This window comes from Papaver somniferum, chromosome 2 (assembly GCF_003573695.1).
Source record: "Papaver somniferum cultivar HN1 chromosome 2, ASM357369v1, whole genome shotgun sequence".
In the NCBI taxonomy this organism is placed as follows: domain Eukaryota; kingdom Viridiplantae; phylum Streptophyta; class Magnoliopsida; order Ranunculales; family Papaveraceae; genus Papaver; species Papaver somniferum.
In genome coordinates this window covers 25,888,962-25,908,202 of record NC_039359.1, presented here as the reverse complement: position 1 = coordinate 25,908,202, position 19,241 = coordinate 25,888,962, and the positions used below count along the sequence as shown (strand labels likewise).

General features: G+C 35.8%; 1 protein-coding gene across 1 annotated transcript; it reads right to left on the bottom strand.

Moving 5' to 3' along the window:
* Positions 1–234: 234 nt before the first annotated feature.
* Positions 235–2,069, bottom strand: LOC113350764. The gene is made up of 3 exons (XM_026594885.1): positions 1,249–2,069; positions 781–1,171; positions 235–660 (listed from the first exon to the last, which is right to left on the bottom strand). Exons 1-3 carry the CDS (start codon positions 2,067–2,069, stop codon positions 235–237), a joined length of 1,638 nt encoding a protein of 545 aa, XP_026450670.1.
* Positions 2,070–19,241: the final 17,172 nt, after the last annotated feature.

The following is a 19,241-nucleotide window of genomic DNA, read 5'->3' as shown; positions in this document are numbered from 1 at the left end:
TATAAATGAGTATATCATCAAAAAAAAGGATGAATTTCCTAAGAAAAGGTTTGAAAATTTGATTCATGAGGGCTTGGAAAGTAGCCGGGGCATTAGTTAACCCAAACGGCATAACTGGAAATTCATAATGTCCATGATGGGTGTGAAAGGTTGTCTTATAAATATCAGATAAATGCATGCGTATTTGATGGTAGCCAGACTTAAGATCAATTCTAGAAAAAAAATTCTTCACATTTAATTCATCAAGTAATTCTTCAAGGGAATAGGGAACTTATCTTTTATTGTTGAGTCATTCAGCCTCCGATAATCGACACAGAATCGACATGAGCCATCCTTATTTTTGACCAATAATATTGGAGCAGCAAATGGACTATTGATGTCCTGAATAATTCCAGCATCCAACATGTCTTGGACTAACTTTTCCACCACAACTTCTTGTACATAAGGGCACCGGTAAGGCCTTTGGGAAGTAGGTTCGGTGTTGGGCTTCGGGGGAATACGGTGACCTAATGCTCTGGCAGGAGGCAAATATTTAGGCTCAGCAAAAAGATCTTGGTGAGCTTTCAGTTTTGAAGTAATAGCTGAAGGAATGGGAGTAACATGGATGGATGAGAGAGAGAAAAATTGGCCAATTAATGTAGGTGTATTGCTTTTAAGAAACTAAAGGAAGGAAGAACCACTGATCATGCTGCAAGAAGGAGTAGATGAGCATGCTTGTAAATTAATCTGTTATCCTTGATGTAAGAAGGATAAACGAAGGTCAGCCAGATTAAACATCACATCACCCAGCTGTTTTAACCAGTCTACACTAAGAACCATATCACATCCACCTAAGAGAAGGACCATGATGTCACCACAAAATTCATAATTCTGCATGGACCAAGATAATTGAGGACATACCCCTGAGCTGGTTGTAGTGTCACCATTTTCTACGGTGACCAGCATGTGACCAGTGGGTTGAATGTGGAGATGCAGTTGTTCAGCCAATCTAGCATCCACAAAGCTATGTGTGCTTCCAGTGTCCACCAACACTAAGATATCCTTGTGACAGAGCATGTCGGGGACTCGGATAGTATTTTGAGCCACTAATTCAGTTAGGGCATGAAGAAAGATGTCCATGGTAGATTCCACAGAAGAAGTATGTGAGCCATTGTCCTCTTCAGTTCCTCCACTGACATGGAAGATTCCTTAGAAGAAGCCACTAACATGAATAGTTGTTGAGTCTTGCACACATGTCCCTGTTTATACATTTCATCGCAGTTATAACATAATCCTTTATCCCTTCTAACCTTCATCTGAGAAGGAGTTAACCTTCTTATAGGTGGAATAGGAGGTTCAGCTTTAGAGGGTGAGAATGAGATTTCAGGTATAGTTGACAAAGGTGAAGGTGGTGGTCTAGAAGTAGAGGGGGAAGAGGAAAAAGTATGGGAAGGTGTAAATGGTTTATTGTATCGATAATGTTTAGTCTGAAATTCCATAGATTCTTGTTGCATTCTAGCAAGATAAAAGGCATCAGTGTCACTGGCAGGTTTGAACATTTGAACTGGATTACGGATCTCCTCCTTAATACCACTAATGATGTTTAATGTATAATAATCCTCAGAAAGGTCTTTATGCTTAGCTTTCATCACAGCTTCATAACGTTCAAAATACTCCTCAACCGTGGATGTTTGAGCTAATTTATTAAAGCTACCCACATAATTATCATACGCAACATCCTCAAATCTAATACAAACATCATGAACAAATTTATCCCAATCCAGAAATGGTTTACCCTCTTGGTAATCTAAGAACCATGAATCATCCTTGCCATCAAAATGAATGAAAGCTAGGTCAACACATTTTAAATTATCCACAGAATTGAGCTGAAAGAATCGTTCACATTTCCTAATCCATCCTCTAGGATTGGTACCATCAAAATGAGGAAAAACGATTTTAGGATGACAAATAAGGTTACCTGAAGTAAGATGAAGAAGTGGTTGTTGAGGCTCTGCTACGCTCGACTCCGGTGGCTCAGTAGTGGGAGGAATACCCAGATGCTTACATAGAACAGCAAATTGAACCCCCATAGTTTTTTAAGTAAACCAATTTCAGAATTTAAACCCTGAAGTTTGTCTTCCAAAACTGATAAACGATCGGAATGTTGTTGTTGAACAACATCAACTTGTTTTACTGTCGATGGATGATCGCCTCCCCCTGTTATAATTCAGGTACACAGGATCAAGAGTCTGATACCAAATGTAGTGAATCGACTAGATATTTGACACCACAAAGACAATAACCTTATCTTCCTCGAGGATAGAGCCTCAAAAGAATATTCTCATTCTCTAGTTCAGACAGATACAATCATTTAGAATAAATATCTTCACTAACTCCTTATTGATAATCCAACGACCGATAGTCGTTGATCTTTCTTAACCTAATCCTCTCACTCACTCTAAAGACAATTGAACCCTTAACAGGATAAGGAAATACAATAAGAATAATAATAATAAAACAGGAGATAGTCAAGCCCAAGACTTGAGGCACATGGGTACATGACAATTGATTACATACTACTTCTGCTAGTCCTATTATAAATACAAAACAATATAATGTTAAAAACAGAAAACACAAGACATAAGTTTTGTTAACGAGGAAATTTGTACCTGCAAAAAAACCCCGGGACCTCGTCCAGATTTGGATACCAAACTTTATAAGCCGCTATAGATATTAGCATACTATCAGACTTTGGACTGAAATGTAGTTGGGACTGAATTCACCCTCCAAGCAATAGTTATTGTCGTTCTCCTTATATCTTTTGAACCTCGCAAGGCTCTACGCAATTGATTCCCTTATATGACTTCTTTTACATGCTAAGATTTGCTTCAGCCTAAATGAAGACTTTTCATACCAATTTGCCTATAATAAATAAGCCTATTTGATTTCCCTTTAGATAGAATAGATCAAGGCTAGTAAATCTGTTTACAAAAGACAAAGTTAGAAAACCTCACAAATACGGTACACTTGCACTCAGTTATCTGAGAAGCCTAGATTATTAACCAACTCTCAAGAACAATCTTAAACCGAACAATAAAAAAGAGTTTTAGATACATATCTTGAAAAAGCGTGGGTCTAACTACCACGCCCAATATTTCTTTTAGGAAATCTGTTTGGACTAAATCCAATATATTTCCAAGAGAATCAACTATACAGTCAGACTCAATCAAGGAAAATATATCCAAGAGTTATATATCAATTTCTCAAATCAATCTGCAATCGAACAGATAGAAATCTGTGAGCCGGATTAATAAGAGAAATAACTTGGATGGTACCAAAGACCAATATCCAAGCGTCAATCAATTTCAATCAACAACCAAAGGTTGGATTCACCAATTGATTCAACTACACATAACCTATGATATTTCACTTATATAGAACATATAATGCAGAAAATAAATAACATAGACAACAGAAGTTTTGTTAACGAGGAAACCGCAAATGCAGAAAACCCCCGGGACCTAATCCAGATTTGAACATCACAATGTATTAAGCCGCTACAAACTTTAGCCTACTACAAGTTAACTTCAGAATGGAATGTGGTGTATCCCTAACCAATCTCACACAGATTAAGTTACAGTCGCGTTCCTTACACCTCTGAATCCTAGCAAGACTCTACGCACTTGATTCCCTTAACTGATCTTACCCACAACTAAGATTTGCTACGACCCAAAGTAGAAGACTTGATAGAAAAATCTGTCTAACACATAAAAGTCTATTGAATAGATAAATCTGTCTCCCACAGAAATACCTACTAGTTTTTGTTCCATCTTTTGATAAATCAAGGTGAACAAGAACCAATTGATACACGAGACTTATATTCCCGAAGAACAGCCTAGTAATATCAATCACCTCACAATAATCTTAACCGTATGGTAGCAGGACAAGATATTGTGGAATCACAAAGAATGATACGAAGAGCTTTGTGATTACTTTTTATCTTACCTATCGGGGATTAAATCTCGAGAAAATGTTAGAGAAGATAATACTCAATATGATAGAACACAGTAAGATCAGAACATGCAACTACAAAGAAAATAGTTGGGTCTAGCTTCAGAATCTCAATGAAGTCTTAAAGTCGTTAACCTATAATGGTTTTAGGAAAAACCTAGGTTAAAGGAGAATCGACTCTAGTCGCAACTAGTATCACACAAGAGGTGTGGGTATTAAGTTTCCCAGTTGCTAGAGTTCTTCCTTATATACTCTTAAAATCAGGGTTTGCAATCAATGCTACCTTGGTAACAAAGCATTCAATATCCACTGTTAGATGATAACCTGATTAGAGTTAAGCTAATATCTTTCAACCGTTAGATCGAACTTAGCTTGTTATACACAAATGAAATGTGACTTCATTTAGATATGGGTAACCGTACCTAAACGTGTACACTTGGTTGGCTCAACAATAGTTAACCGAAGTTAGCCAAATGAACACTTTCATACCAACCCTGTCCATCTTAATCACAACTAGTTCAAATGACTCAAATGAAACTAAATATAGAGTTGTTCATTTTTTTATATTCTCATAGAAGTATACAAGACACAATTGAAGCAAAATCGGTTTTGATTCACTCGAATCAATTCATGAACATTATAGCACTGTTTGCAAATATTGCATTCCTTATTGTATTAATGTATTTGTTCATAAGTATGTAAACATATATAATCGATTTTAGAACTTGACCCACCCAGGTATGCAAACGGGTACTCATACCTAACTTCCCGGACTTGGTCTTGTTCAACAGTATGCAAACGGGTACGCATACTTTCGTTCATGACCGAACTCAGTTGAATCAGTACGCATACATTTATGCATACTATAGTTCCCTGACTTTAACTATTGAATCAGTACGCATACTAAATTCCCGGACTTGGAATACACATACAACAGTTAGCATACAAGTATGCATACTGTGTTATATCCAAACAATGGTTAATTTTTCTAAACTCCAATTTCAATCATTGAAACATTCTTGGAAGACGAGAATAGCTGTCTCACACAAACTATTAGTTTCAAAGCAATTTTCAAGTGACCAAATGATCAATGCGAAACATTCCGAGTCTACAACAAATGACTGTCTCACACAAATCATGTAAGATGTTACCAGGCGATTTTCGTATGATCATATTTTGACTTTCGTCAAGAATAAAAGATGAACTTGGTTAAAGCGAAAGCTTACCAACACATATTTCGAGAAATATTTAAGCGAGTTAAACTCAGCTCGAGATATCAAATGTGTATAATATAAAGTTTATATAGTTATACGACTTTTGTATTAATAGGAGATAGAATAAAAATAGACTTCTGAGTGATAGTGTTGATGGTGGTTTTAGTTCAAGGATAAAATTTTGAAACCCTGCGTTTTAATGTGCTTTCATTCTGCAAAGAAACAGAGCCATTAAAAGTGATGAGTGCCCATGCCTCTTTACTTACATTAGTATTGAGCAATTCAGTATATTTATATGAAATTTATCCAGAATGGCGCGTGTAGCAACCATCCCAAATATTATGTAAAATTCTGAGTATTTATTCAATGCCATGTTCCCCAGTTGAACTCTTAATACTGACATGACATGACGACTAATGCTCGCTCCCAGCCGAGTAGCATGAATCTCCCAAAGTGTCAGGATTAAGATGCGTGTGGAAGTACTCAATCAGAGGCACGCAAAGTTATGTTTCCTTTTGATATTAAATTATTGATTTTTTTTCTATTAGTATGCAAAATTCACCAAAAAATTGATTGATTTTGTGGCAACCCGCAAAATTCAGTTCTTTAACCTAATTTTATCAATTTTCAAAAAATAGGTTTTTTGGGACCTGCGCGATAGTTCGAACCCTATTGGTCGAAACTAAACCTAGGCAAACTAGGAAATTGATCCATCAGATAGGAGCAAGATCCTACCAAAAATCATAAAACAGGAAATAAAGAGGAACTGCGGCAAGTAAGGGAAGTGGTAAAAGGAGCTGTGGCCGCGCCACTTGGACGACCGATTGGCTTCAGCAGGCACCACTTGTGTCCGGGGGGCCACGCTCCATGTTGCTGCTTGCCGTCCCCCTTCCTCATCGACCAATCATATTGCTTTAAAAGCGCCATATGCACTTTTAATTAAAATTGGAAGTTGGTTGGTTGATACCCTTAATTCCTTAAGGAATTGGACATAGGCTGCCCATGTCGGTCTCAAAACGATGACAGCCGCACGTTTTGTCCGGCTGATTTATCAAGCTTGGTCGTTCCATGACGCGACCGAACAAGCGTCATCAGGCACACCGGCGGGCCCAAAAATACTTCGACCAATCGAAGCCCTTCCAACTCGCCAACAGAGCCACTAACCGATTTCCCAAAGTTAGATGGCCGCGCGACTTGCGAAACCCTAATTTCTGTTAAGAAGCATTACATTGCTGCCGCAAAACGATCTCGGCCGTCCAACTTCGCCAACCGAATTGACCGTCCTAGAATCAATTCCAATCGACAGACAAGGCATGGATACGCGCACTAGCGGCTCGATTATAGCACTGGACGAAGTATATAACATGCTGCCAACACCAAAAACCGTTGGCCCAAAATGGGTTGGACACACGGCTTTTAAAACCTAAGTAAATCAAAGACAGCCGTTAACTACCGCAAATCATCTCGGACACCCAACTTCACCAGTCGAACTGGCCGGCCTAACTCCTATTCTAGGCGTTCAACAAGATGTGGCCATGATTACTGGCCACCTCCCTTCCATAAGGAACAATCGTCCACGCCGCGGCCTGCCCATATGGCTCCTAAACAATGTCCCAAAGATGGATGGCCGCGCTTCTTGTAGGAGTCTTAAATAAATTAGCGGCAACCAATAACTGCCGCAAATCAGCCATCCAATTTGGCTAGCCAATTTAACCGGTCTGGATTTAACTTGGACCGACCAATAGGATGTCAAAATGGCTACCAACCATCACTCTCCTATAGGGACCGACTGGACTACCTTTGGCATGCATAAATAGTTCCCAGCAACTTCCTTAAAGTGGTCGGTCATGCTCTTTTTAAGACACTAGGTTCTGCGACCAACCAAGACAGGATCAATATAACTATGTTGCACATGCATCGATTATTTTGAGTTGCTTTCTTAAAAGCGATGCTTTAAATGCATCGAATACATACAATATTTTATGAGTATCGGATTCACAAATAACTTAGTTATTTAACCTAATAGCGTCACATGCTATTCTTTGCGGAAAGTCTCATGACTTGGCTCGTCACACATGACTACCTACCACCTAGCTTGCGCGTGATTGGTCAGAATAATTAGGCTTGACCCACTCAGCAACTTGCTACATATTTTCTATAAAATACTCGATACATCAAAAATGCCACAAATTGGTGGATGTTCATCAGGGTATTGGTCTGGAGGTTTACAGCGTGCGGCGTGCAACACACCCATTATGAGAAAGTGTCAGGAAAGGCGGACAGTTAGTGGCAGCAGAGAAGTAGTGGGTGTAAACTGACTCGTCTTCCCTCATAGTAAGACGTGGTTTTCTACATTTTCACACGATCGCACTTATCCATCACTCAACTACTCCCACTTCCTATGAGATCAGGGTGCATGCAACTATGACTGATATAAATAGGTTTCGACCTATTTTTACCAACAACAACAGTTTTGGTTATCAAAACAGTATCCAGAAGTAAACACCAAAAAACTGATAGCTTACATTTCGCAAGCCAGTTCCATATTCTGATACAAGTCATAAAATAGACACACCTTCAGAGTTAACCATTCTGATCTCAACACCTTCTTCGTTTCCCTTCCTAAGATCAACCCTTCTCCTTCATTTTGTGACCGAAGCAAGACTGGAACGAACATTTCTTGGTTTAGGCCAGAATTGTACAGATTGATCTCTCGAATATAAAGTACTCCCGTGCAGTGCATTTATTTAGGATTTAGATTCGTTTCTCGACGGCACACCCAAATTTACCATTTCCAACAGAATCAGTTTTTACCCCAAGAAAGATAGATGAGTTCAAGTCTCCACATAATATTTTGTTGATGAAGTTCCACAAGTTCCCCTTAGTAGTTCTTCGTCTTCAATTGATGAACACCGTGAAGTCTAAATCTCAACTACACATTCTATCCTGATCTGAGACATAGCTATAAGTAAACTAGAAATCAAGACTTATAGTTTTGACAACCAAACTTGACAAACAAGCTTGAGATAGAAACACTTGCGAGTTCGACCGAGCACTGCTCTAACAATCTCCCCCTTTTTCAATTTTAGTGACAAAACTATCAATACATATGGATTCCAAAATAAATAAAATTTGTAGCTTCTCGTCCAAATGCTTGATTTCCTTGATTCTTCAACATTACTCGAAATCTTCGTCACTTCCAAGTACTCCAGTGATTCTGAACGTGTTCAACTCAGCATCATAGTTTTTGAAGATCCGTATCCATAACAATAAGAAAACAATTGTTCTCAATTATTGTTATGCAGTGTCATAGTATTATTACACAGCATCAAAGTTTAATTGTATCACAACTTTGACAATAATACTATGGTGATATTTATCATTCCTTCTTAGTCAATACCTCATCTCACAATGAAAACCACTTCCCCTCACATAATGATTCGTAAACCGAATGTATTTGTAGTGTGAACTACACAATAACTCTCCCCCTTTTTGTAAATATAAGTTGGCAAAGGTACGAAAACTAGCGGGATCATAATGAAATTCTCAAAGACATACTTCATGACTAAAAAGGAATATATCAACTTTGTTTTGATGATTTCACATAGTCAAAACTTAGTGTATTCATAAAGGAGTTTATAAATATACAAGAAAACTCCTACAATATTCCACAGCCGCACTCCCCACAAAGATTTGGCAATTAAGCACAAGTTTAATTAAGAACTCTCTCCCATAAAATGTCATTCCCGAAAGAACAACAAGAGCGACCTTACTTTTACAAGAAAAAAAGGATTTCTTTGGACATTAAAAAATCACATGAAACATGAATTTTTATCCAGAAAACTCAATTAAATTAACAACAAAGGAACCTTAATAATTAATTTAATCGGAAACGCTCAACATAAGTAAACTTACGGAGCCATACGGTACTTCCACATAGAAATGGATCATGGAAATATCAATACTGCAGAATATTCAAAGATTCATTCTATTTTTCATCAATATTCGCATAATGATACCATAGACTTAATATTTGCCATCAAAAGTTCATTCTATTTTCCATCAACATTTGCATAATGACACAATAGACTTAACTTTTGACATATATGGGACAATCATAGTTCACAGACGTAAACACACATATCCCATAACATTATTTGCAATATATAAAACCAATAAAGATTAATACTGCAAAATCATCTTCCAGATAACTTAAAATTTAAATAAATAAATTTAGAAACATTGCAAGATGTAAATCGTTGGCAATAGCTATGTGTAATCATAATATATGCTATTCCAAACCCTAGTTATCCTTCTTAAAACACAAGAATAAATTCTCATAAGAAGTTTCCTAGACATTAAGAAAATCAAGTTTCTTTGATAACTTCATACCTTTGAAAAGCTCCATTATAAAAGATATCACTGATATCCTTGATTCTTTTGACTATAGAGACTCCATGTTCATGGGTTAGAACATTAACTTTTCGATCAACAATGCGAGCAAGCTAACTATCTTTGACGCGGTCCACGATGAGTTTCTTCTAATTCTGAATCAAGATCTTTTGATTTTCAAGGATTTTGGCCTGACCATCAATGAGCTGATTTATTTGTAGTTGAAAATTTGCAAATTCGACCTGAGAGTCATTCTGAAATAGAATTAAATCCTTGACAGATTTACCAATCTAGGAGTTGAACTCTTTTCTTGCAATCATCTTTTTTCAACACAAGTTCTTGAACTGAATCGCATCATTTAATGTCTTCTTCCATCTCAAGATTCACCACTTCCTGGGGTCTTAAGGAGTTCTCCAATTATTTTTTTATTAGGAAAGAAAAAACAATATAAAATATATATATATATATATGTTTACGAACAAGAGAAGGACATCCTTGTTATGGAAACCCTAAAACTTAGAAGAAAGACACAGACGTTCATGGACCTGTTATGAAAGGCTAATGGATCAGAAAAGATCCAAGAATAAGGAAATACTCTCTGTTTTCAGATATGTTTTACCTTCATAGCTCAATAGTTAAAAGATTTCATCAGAGCTTTTGAAAAAGATACACCAGTTATTAAGAGTCAATATATGACTCAACATTCACAAAATAAGAAAATAGCTAAATCAAACACAAGACAGATAGTATCCTACAGTAGACTTGAGCATCTCGCAATTGTCATCCTTGCAACTCTCAAGTTAGATACAAGGATGAAATTACCTCGAGCTAGTTAGCTAAGTGAGATGTAATCCCACCATGAACATTGAGAGATGAGGTGTAAATACCATCTAAATGTTTCAGACTACTATTCCTTACCTTTCTTCGATTGTTTCTTATCCCAGAGGAATAAGACATAAACCTTTTTGAGTATCCATCAAAAGGATTTTTCTGAGGACAAAATCTAGGAACTCTAGAGATTGGTTCCAGAGGGTCAGTATTTAGAGGAATCCATTTTCTAGACTTAGGTCTACCAGACTTATTCTCATTAGCACTAGGAATGTGTACATTTGTAGTGCAAAAATTAACACCATTAAGAGGGACACAATTTTTGTAGAGATTTCTAGAAAAGTGACTTTGGAAACCTTGTGCACGAGAATTCTGGTTTTCTGTAGGAATGAAATCCATTGTAGATGTCGTCAGATAATTCACCCTGTCAACAGCAAAAAGAAGTAGATTTTGAAGATCGTAAATCTGTTTCTTTCTAGCAAAACAATGTTAATCATAATTATTTCTTTTCCCGCAAAAAGAACATGTTTGGGGAAGAGAGTCATCTGAAGGAACCTGTTCCAAACTCATAGCCCTATTGGAAGACTGCAAGTTATGTAAACATTTCTTAGCAGATGCTTCCCTTGGAGTAATTTTCTTCATGTACTGTAATCCCTTGTGAGAATTAGAGAAAGACATAGAAGAAGATTTGATCATTAAGACAGAGTTTTCCTTTTTTTCAAGCATTTGCACTGTTCCGGGGCTAGGATAAGAGATTCGGCCATCTTCTCTTTTTCATCACGAATGTTGTTCAGATCTGATGAATGAGTCTCGATCAAACATTTTTCTCTAGTTGAATCTTCTTTAACAATATCTTCAAGAACACTAATTTTTTCACGATAGAGGGTTATTTTTTGAACAAGCTTTTCGATATTGTTAGAGAATGACTCAACAATACTGTAGAGTTCCCATTCTCGACTAAGAGACTTCTCGAGTTCATCAATGAGTTGAGCATGTTTTTCTTCAAGAGACTTTATTTTAGAATCTTGTGAAAAGGAGAGGGTACCCAAATATACCTCAAGCTAAAACTTTTCCTACATATAAGTCCTTTCTCCGAAAGTGATTTTCTATGGACTGAGTCGAGACAATACAACTAATCAGTTCACACTTTATGTGATCGTCTATGGATACGAGATCGAGAGAATACAACAACGAAATATGTTACTTGATAAAAAGGTTCGGACTTAACCGAACACAATAGGATTCACTTATCAACTAAATAGGAATTAAAGTTTGTGTAATTTACTTTAATTGTAATAAAACTATTAAAATGCGGAAATATAAAGTAAATGACACGGCAAGATTTTGTTAACGAGGAAATCGCAAATGCAGAAAAACCCCCGGACCATGTCAAGAATTGAATACTCTCAGGATTAAGCCGCTACACAAAATTACACGAACTTCGTATAGTTGAGACCAAGCAACTAAACCTATAGTTCACCTAGTTCCGTCTGTATCCCACGCCTCCAACTTATAAATAAGTCACGTACTTGGATCAATTCCTTTGGTTCGTATTCCAAACAGTAAAGGAACAACAAATCTCTTTGGTATCAACTCTCTTCAACTAAGTGATATGAGTTGGACAAAGGCTCTTCTGTTTATCTTAACATAAACTCCTTCGTCAGGTCCTTAGATCTATCTTATGTTCAATTACCGAAGTAATCGTTTAAGATTAAGCCAACAACACTCTTAATCCAAAGGATTGTGTTGATGCCGATCTACTCAATTAATCAATCCAATCTACCACAAGGATAAACCAATTATTAATTGGGTCCTCTTTTACCGAAACAAGTATTGTGCACACGAAAGATTATGAACTCACAAATCAAAAATCATCAATATCTTCAAATCTTCAAATCTTCTTATATCTTCAATATAAACCTGCACACAATCACTTGAATCTTTTGTGATCAATCACGCACAGAACGGAGTCTGTTAACAATGGATTATCATAAGATCGTCTTTAGAACTAACAACAGTCTAAAGATCCCTGTCGAAACTCTGAACTAGTTTGAGTGAATCTTATATCAGAAGAGAATATTCTCAAGCATAAAAAAACTAGGTGCAATCAGATTTCAACCACCGTTAGTCAATCAAATCAATGAAAACAAAAGATAAACCGCAATTATCTAGTTTCCAACCAACGGTACACGCTAGAGCTTCTCAATACCAAAGAAGACTTTAAACTGATCGGCCGTAAGAGATTTTGACTAATTAGGTTACTGATCTCCTCTCCGAATAGGAGGCTACACCAGTAACAACAACAAAAGAGGAAGTCTGTTGTTACGAAGGATTAGTTTGCTAGAAAGGCAAACTTCAAGTATTTATAGACAAGGAAGTTTGGACACCAAGGAATTTCCAAAACCGAAAATATTCTCAAGATATTCATTAAAGCACAAATTCGGTTTCCATAATTCCTGGAAATGCTCTGTCCAAAAATAATGATGGAAATCTCTCGGAAAATCTAATTAGTAAATGCACATTACTAATTCTTATATTTCCCTACAAAATGAAATTAATAACCTTAATTAAAATATTCTTAACTTACTTATGTTTCGATCCTGGGATTTTCTTCCTTTAGATATTAAGGAATAACTTTGAACAATTAAAGAAATAATCATTCACATCACGTGTCCAAAGTATGTCGACATCCTTACTTTGTTAGTTCTTTTTCACACTTACAACCTTGAAACCGATTTGCCACACTTCCAAACAAGTTTAGAATTGGTTCATCTGACTTTCAAGAACTATGAGATTGATCAAACAAACATTCAATCACAATCATGGGTTTAACGGTTCTAACAAAACAAGTTTCAGTTCTACCTCCATGTGAGTACTGTGCACAGTCACACTAGCTTTCTAAAATTCGGTTGACTAGGTACTAGGATCGGTTCCCCACATATATATGGTATCTAACTTATATGTGTTGAACATGTCCATAGGATCGGTTCCCCTTTGCCTAAAAACGTGTTGAACATGTTCATAGGATCGGTTCCCCACTTGCTATAAACCTTGCTGCACCCCATACAAGGATCGGTTCCCCTTTGTGCTGTACTGCACCTCTTACTAGGATCGGTTCCCCTTTCCCAAATTTGGTCAGACAAAACACAAACCCGATCATACCATCTCAGGTGATTACTTAAATTTGATTTTACTAATAAAAGTAATACAAATACATAAGTCAGGCCTTTGTGAATAGTTCTACCAAGAACACAAACAAGTTGTGAGCGGTTATACTCAATCACACATATTGGTTGTTCATAAGATAAGCAATGAATAACAAAACCAATAACACCTTGAAATTTCCTTTTCGGTTCACAAACAAGTTTATGAACTTACTTCCTTAGAACACATGTAGAACATTGTTCCCTAGGATGAAATCCTCACCTCATACCCATACATAATCACAATAGCATTCAAATGATTATGGCGATGTCTTATCTACAAAGTTTAATGGTTAAGCAATAAACCTCGTATTGTAATCCTTAATACTATGTCTATCTACAGTTTAAATATGATTTGCAGTTTTGTTTTCAATATGCACGACTTGAAAGATACGCTAGGGAATGAAATAGTTCAAGTCAAATATCACTAACTCAAGTGGAAGGATGATTGTTGTCATTGTAGCTCCTTGCTTCTTCAAATCTTCAAGACTTCGCAATACTTATAATGTCTCATATCCTAATACTTTCAAGCTAACCTATACGAAGTTGACTCTAGTACATAATCAAGCGACTCTTAACATGAGTTTTGATTCACTAAAATATGACAACCAAACTTGACATACCAACGCTTGGTAGGTTCAACCGAGTTATGCTCTGAAAATCTCCCCCTTTTCAATTTTAGTGACAAAACTCTTACATAATATGGATAAACAAATTACAAGAATTCATTACACATACGCTTGATTCCCGAATTCAACAGCACAGTAAACTGCTTACATTCAATCCTTGAAAATGCCACTGTTGACATTATAATAACAAAGCTATTACTCACCCTAAGGAAGATAGGTAGATATTTAATCCGCACGTCTTTTTTATACCAATTCATATGACATGTTACTCCCCCTTAGTATGTGCTTTCACTCTTTTGTTTAGATAAAACGTTTAAGCACCAATGTTCTTTTCCTTAGCGATACCAATCAATATAAAATCAATGTCAGTATCACTTGTTTACTCCATATATTTCTCCCCCTTTTTGTCACAAAATGACAAAGAAACGAAAAAAAAAAGACAATGCAAAAAGAATTTTACAAATGTCAAAGTAGACTTGGAATCTATAGAGTTAGGCACGAGGGTTCCAAACATCATGTTCTGATAACCAATATCAAAACCGAAACTACAAGTAGTTTTATTTTGATATGTTACCAAGGAAAAAATTGTCCGAGACAATTTTTCCAATTTAGTTTAGCAAAACAAAAATCAACTAAGCACCTTAGTCCCTTTGCTAAACCGATTGTTCAAAAACAACCGCTTAATTCGATAAGACCAAAATAAAGATAACTCTATTTTTCTCATCAGGTTCTAATTATCCATAAACTTAGAACTTTCAATTTTAAACAAGACAAGTACTAGGTTAGTTAACTAGCATTTCTTGTTAAGGCATTCAATTAGACTTGAATAACCGAAACCTCACTTCGATAAGTTTAACTAAGATCAGAATTAACTTAGTTTATCTTATCCGGAATCAAATTGGACAAAACAACTCATCCCGTACACCTTTTATTTCGTTAAGCCATAAATAATTCATACAAAGTAACATAAATCAACTTGCATAATTATTCACCTCAACCGGAAGCAATTAAAACAACATAGACAATAAAAGCACCGCAATTGCAACGAAATTTTGTAAGCCTAAACAATTGATACCACACAATAAAGCAAGATAAAAATAGTTTTTCTTAACCGGAACCAATTGAACCACACACATCCACACATCATGGAATAAACGTCAATTGTACCAAAATTTTGTTAAGAAAAAGCAATAAATATATATATAAACTCAGGCTTTTCTTAAACAGGAAAACAATTAACTAACAAGATTGTTACCTCAAATTTTGCATCCACTTCTCCAATATGATTGCATCTTCATCCAGGGAGAATTGATATCGAAATATCATCATGTTGTCATCCTTATGCAAAAACAAAAGAATAACAACAACCAACCTTTACCAGAGAAAGGTTGTAAATCGGTTTTAACAATTTCAAGAAAAAGTTGAAAACCATCGAAACACATATGATTTTATGCTAAACCAAAACTGATTCAACATATTGTGACTTTTTGGTATAACATGATTAAGTTCTTTGATAAAGCCTACCAACATGGTCTAGAACTTAATCCTGTTATACCAAAAAGTCACCTAAACCACAAGGGTTCACAATATATGAGATCGAATATTAAGGTGGTAAAACCGAAATCAACCTCTATAAATATACATAGCAATAAGATAAAAGCATTCAAGAACAGGCTATATAAAGCGAAAACTATCACAAGAAAAATTACCAATCAAATAATTTTATTCATAATAGACCAATACAATCGATGAAAGAAATCAAAAATTGATACCTATTTTTCTAGATCAAGTAAAACGTCAAATAACTTAATCTCTATTAACCTTCAGATAGGTGTTTTCAAAGATCATCTTCAACTTCATCAAATTTTTAAGGATCTTTATCAACAACATCTCGAATGATATCTCGGATTCTGCACACAATACCTTGGTTATGTTCACAGGCTAAAGCATTAACCTTTCGATTAATATTCCGAGCATACTACCTATTACCGATTCCAAGTTTAATCAGTTTCCTTTGAATATGGATAACAATTCTTAGTAATGCTGCCTGTCTATGATGAGTTTCGATGGTACTGAGGAGGACTTGTCGAAGATTGATAATATCAACCTTAGCATCCAAACTGTTTTGGACAAGGAGATGAGTCATATCTTCCTTTTCATTATCTATATTTTCACAACCAGATTTCTTCAAGGTATTATCAAGATGAACACTTTCCTTAGAAGTCATTTCACTCAAGGCTTTCAGAAGTTGTGCTTGAGATATGGTTTGAGAATATATCCTTTTGTATAAGTTCTCAGACATGTTGAGTACAAATACTTGAAATACCTTTAACAAATACCAAACATAGATATCAGCCTTAAATAAATAATTCTGACAAGATTTGAAATGATTTTCGCATCTAGTGTGTTACAGAAACACAATATTATCCAAAGAGATTATTTCCAAAATCGGTATCAAGAGATACTTCAAAATAACCACTCAAATACTCTTTACACAAGTTGTTTTAAGATAACCTTCTACACATAAGAATGATTAAAGTACACTTAAGGTAGATTGTGTATTCTATCTATATTGAATAACAGATGCTCGTAGGATTCTGATTGCCCAGGTATATGTGCTTCCTTATATCCGAGGATTGGGAAATATAAGGATGCACATTCTAATGCGATTAAGCATTAGGATAAGGAACTTCCTCATCAAAAACCATTAAAGGAGATTCTTTATCCTTTTTCTTAGGAGCATTATCATGTTCCTTTTCTTGGGTTTTGATCCCATCCTCTTGGTTAGGAAAATTGCGAGATGCAATATCCTGAATTACATCTTTTGCCCCGGATGGTATGTTCTTTGAACTTGAACCCGTCTGATCTAGATCTGCCGGTCGGAAGTATGCTAATGTCTCATGTTCAAGACATTCTATACGTCCTCTTAAGGTATTCATTCCTTGTTGGAAGTCTTTTTCTAAACATTTTGTTTAGATATACCTCTTGACATGTTACAGTAAGAAGTTTCTCAATAAGGACCTTATTCCTTATCTGTGAATGCTCCAGCGAATGAGTAAGGATTTCACACTCTGTAGTCCGATGATGAACTTCCTTGCACAAGGCTAGTTTTTGTTCCATATAATATGCTAGATTATTTTGAAGACTGAGTGTTTCTCGCTTTCCTTCACATATTCTTACATTTAGTTGAACAATAAGTTCTGTGACATCATTTAAACTGTCAATGATCTTTCCCTTTTCTGAATATTTTTCAACATGTTTGAAAAATCTTTCCAACATTTTTCGAAATTCGTAACTTGGGAAGACTAGTGAATCGAATATCTTTTCAGAAGATTTTTCACTAGGAATTGAAGTAGAATCCAAAACATTTTTCTTGAGTTTTGAACTCATTCATTTTTTATCAGTAACCTGACTCCCAATCAAGTCATTAGTCAAAGACTTCTTCTTTGATTTACGTAAAGACTTTCGAGACCAATTTCCATTGGTTTTCCTTGAGATCTTATTCTCATTATCTTGGCATACGTTAACTGAAGTCGATTCATGTGAACTCGAGTTCACTATTATAGGTTGGATCGCACCAAACACAGATTGTTATATTTTTTTGTGTTTGCTTTCTTTGATACCAATTGAAAAGGCGAGGGTACCCAAATATACCTCAAGCTAAAACTTTTCCTACCTATAAGTCCTTTCTCCGAAAGTGATTGTCTATGGACTGACTCGAGAAAATACAACTAATCGGTTCACACTTCGTGTGATCATCTACAGATACGAGATCGAGATAATACAACAACGAAGTATGTTACTTGATAAAAAGGTTCGGACTTAACCAAACACAATAGGATTCACTTATCAAGTAAATAGGAATTAACGTTTGTGTAATTTACTTTAATTATAATAAAACAATTATAATGCATAAATATAAAATAAATGACACAGTAAGATTTTGTTAACGAGGAAATCGCAAATGCAGAAAAACCCCGGGACCTTGTCCGGAATTGAATACTCTCAGTGTTAGAGCATTGCTTGGTCGAACTCACATGCGTTGCTATCTCAAGCATGTTTTTCAATATTAGTGATCAAAACTATATGTCTTGATTTCTAGTTTATTTATGACTAAGTCTCGGTCTAGGATAGTCAAGTGTAGTTGAAGATCCAGACTCCATGGAGATCATCTTACGAAGACGAAGAACTACTCGAGGAACCGGTGGAACTTCATCCGAATAAAAGGTATATGAAGACTTGAACTTATCTATCACTCAAAAGTCTATTCTATCTCCTATATTTGATATTTGATACATACACATTTGCTATTTCGAGCCGAGTTTACTCACCTATATTTTTCTCGAAATATGTGTTGGTAAGTTTTCGCTTTAACTATTTTCATCTTTACCCGTGAAGAAAGTCATGATGACGTTTCAATCTTGAAAATAGCTTTGATGACGATAGCCGTGAATAACGATTGTTATAACATTATAGAAGAATGTTTAAATGATTGAAATGTAGAGTTGAGATTACCATCTATGGATATAAACATATATAATGTGTTCGTACATTAGTGTATAAATCCATGTGACGGAAGCCAAGTACGTGCATATGTGTCCATGCGGTATTGGTGAAGGAGACAGGTTGAGTACACGTACGCGTACCCACAGAAGTTTTCATACCAAAAATTTCTGATGGAGTTTGTAAGTTTGCAAACTAGTAAACCAGACACCTCAGGTGTGCGTACCCATACGCGTACTCACGGAAGTTTTCGAATCGAAAATTTCTGCTGAGTTTGTAAACTCAAATCCGGTAGCTAAGGTACGCATACCTGTACGCGTACTCAAGCTGGTGATATCTCAAATCGGTAGTTCATGAACTTAAAACAATAAATTATAAGGAATGCAATTTTTGCAAACCTTGGCTATATTTTTCATGAATTGATTCAAGTGGATCAAACCGATTTTTTTTCAACTGTGTCTATGAATAAAGACCTAAGCAAT

Excerpts from the sequence above, each read along its gene's own strand:
- LOC113350764 (XM_026594885.1), bottom strand. The coding sequence starts at position 2,069 with ATGGGGGTTCAATTTGCTGTTCTATGTAAGCATCTGGGTATTCCTCCC. Across the intron at positions 1,172-1,248 it reads TGTTATAACTGCGATGAAAT|TGGAGGAACTGAAGAGGACA; the intron begins GTATAAACAGGG and ends CTTCCATGTCAG. Across the intron at positions 661-780 it reads GGTTAAAACAGCTGGGTGAT|TTTCTTAAAAGCAATACACC; the intron begins GTGATGTTTAAT and ends TCCTTCCTTTAG.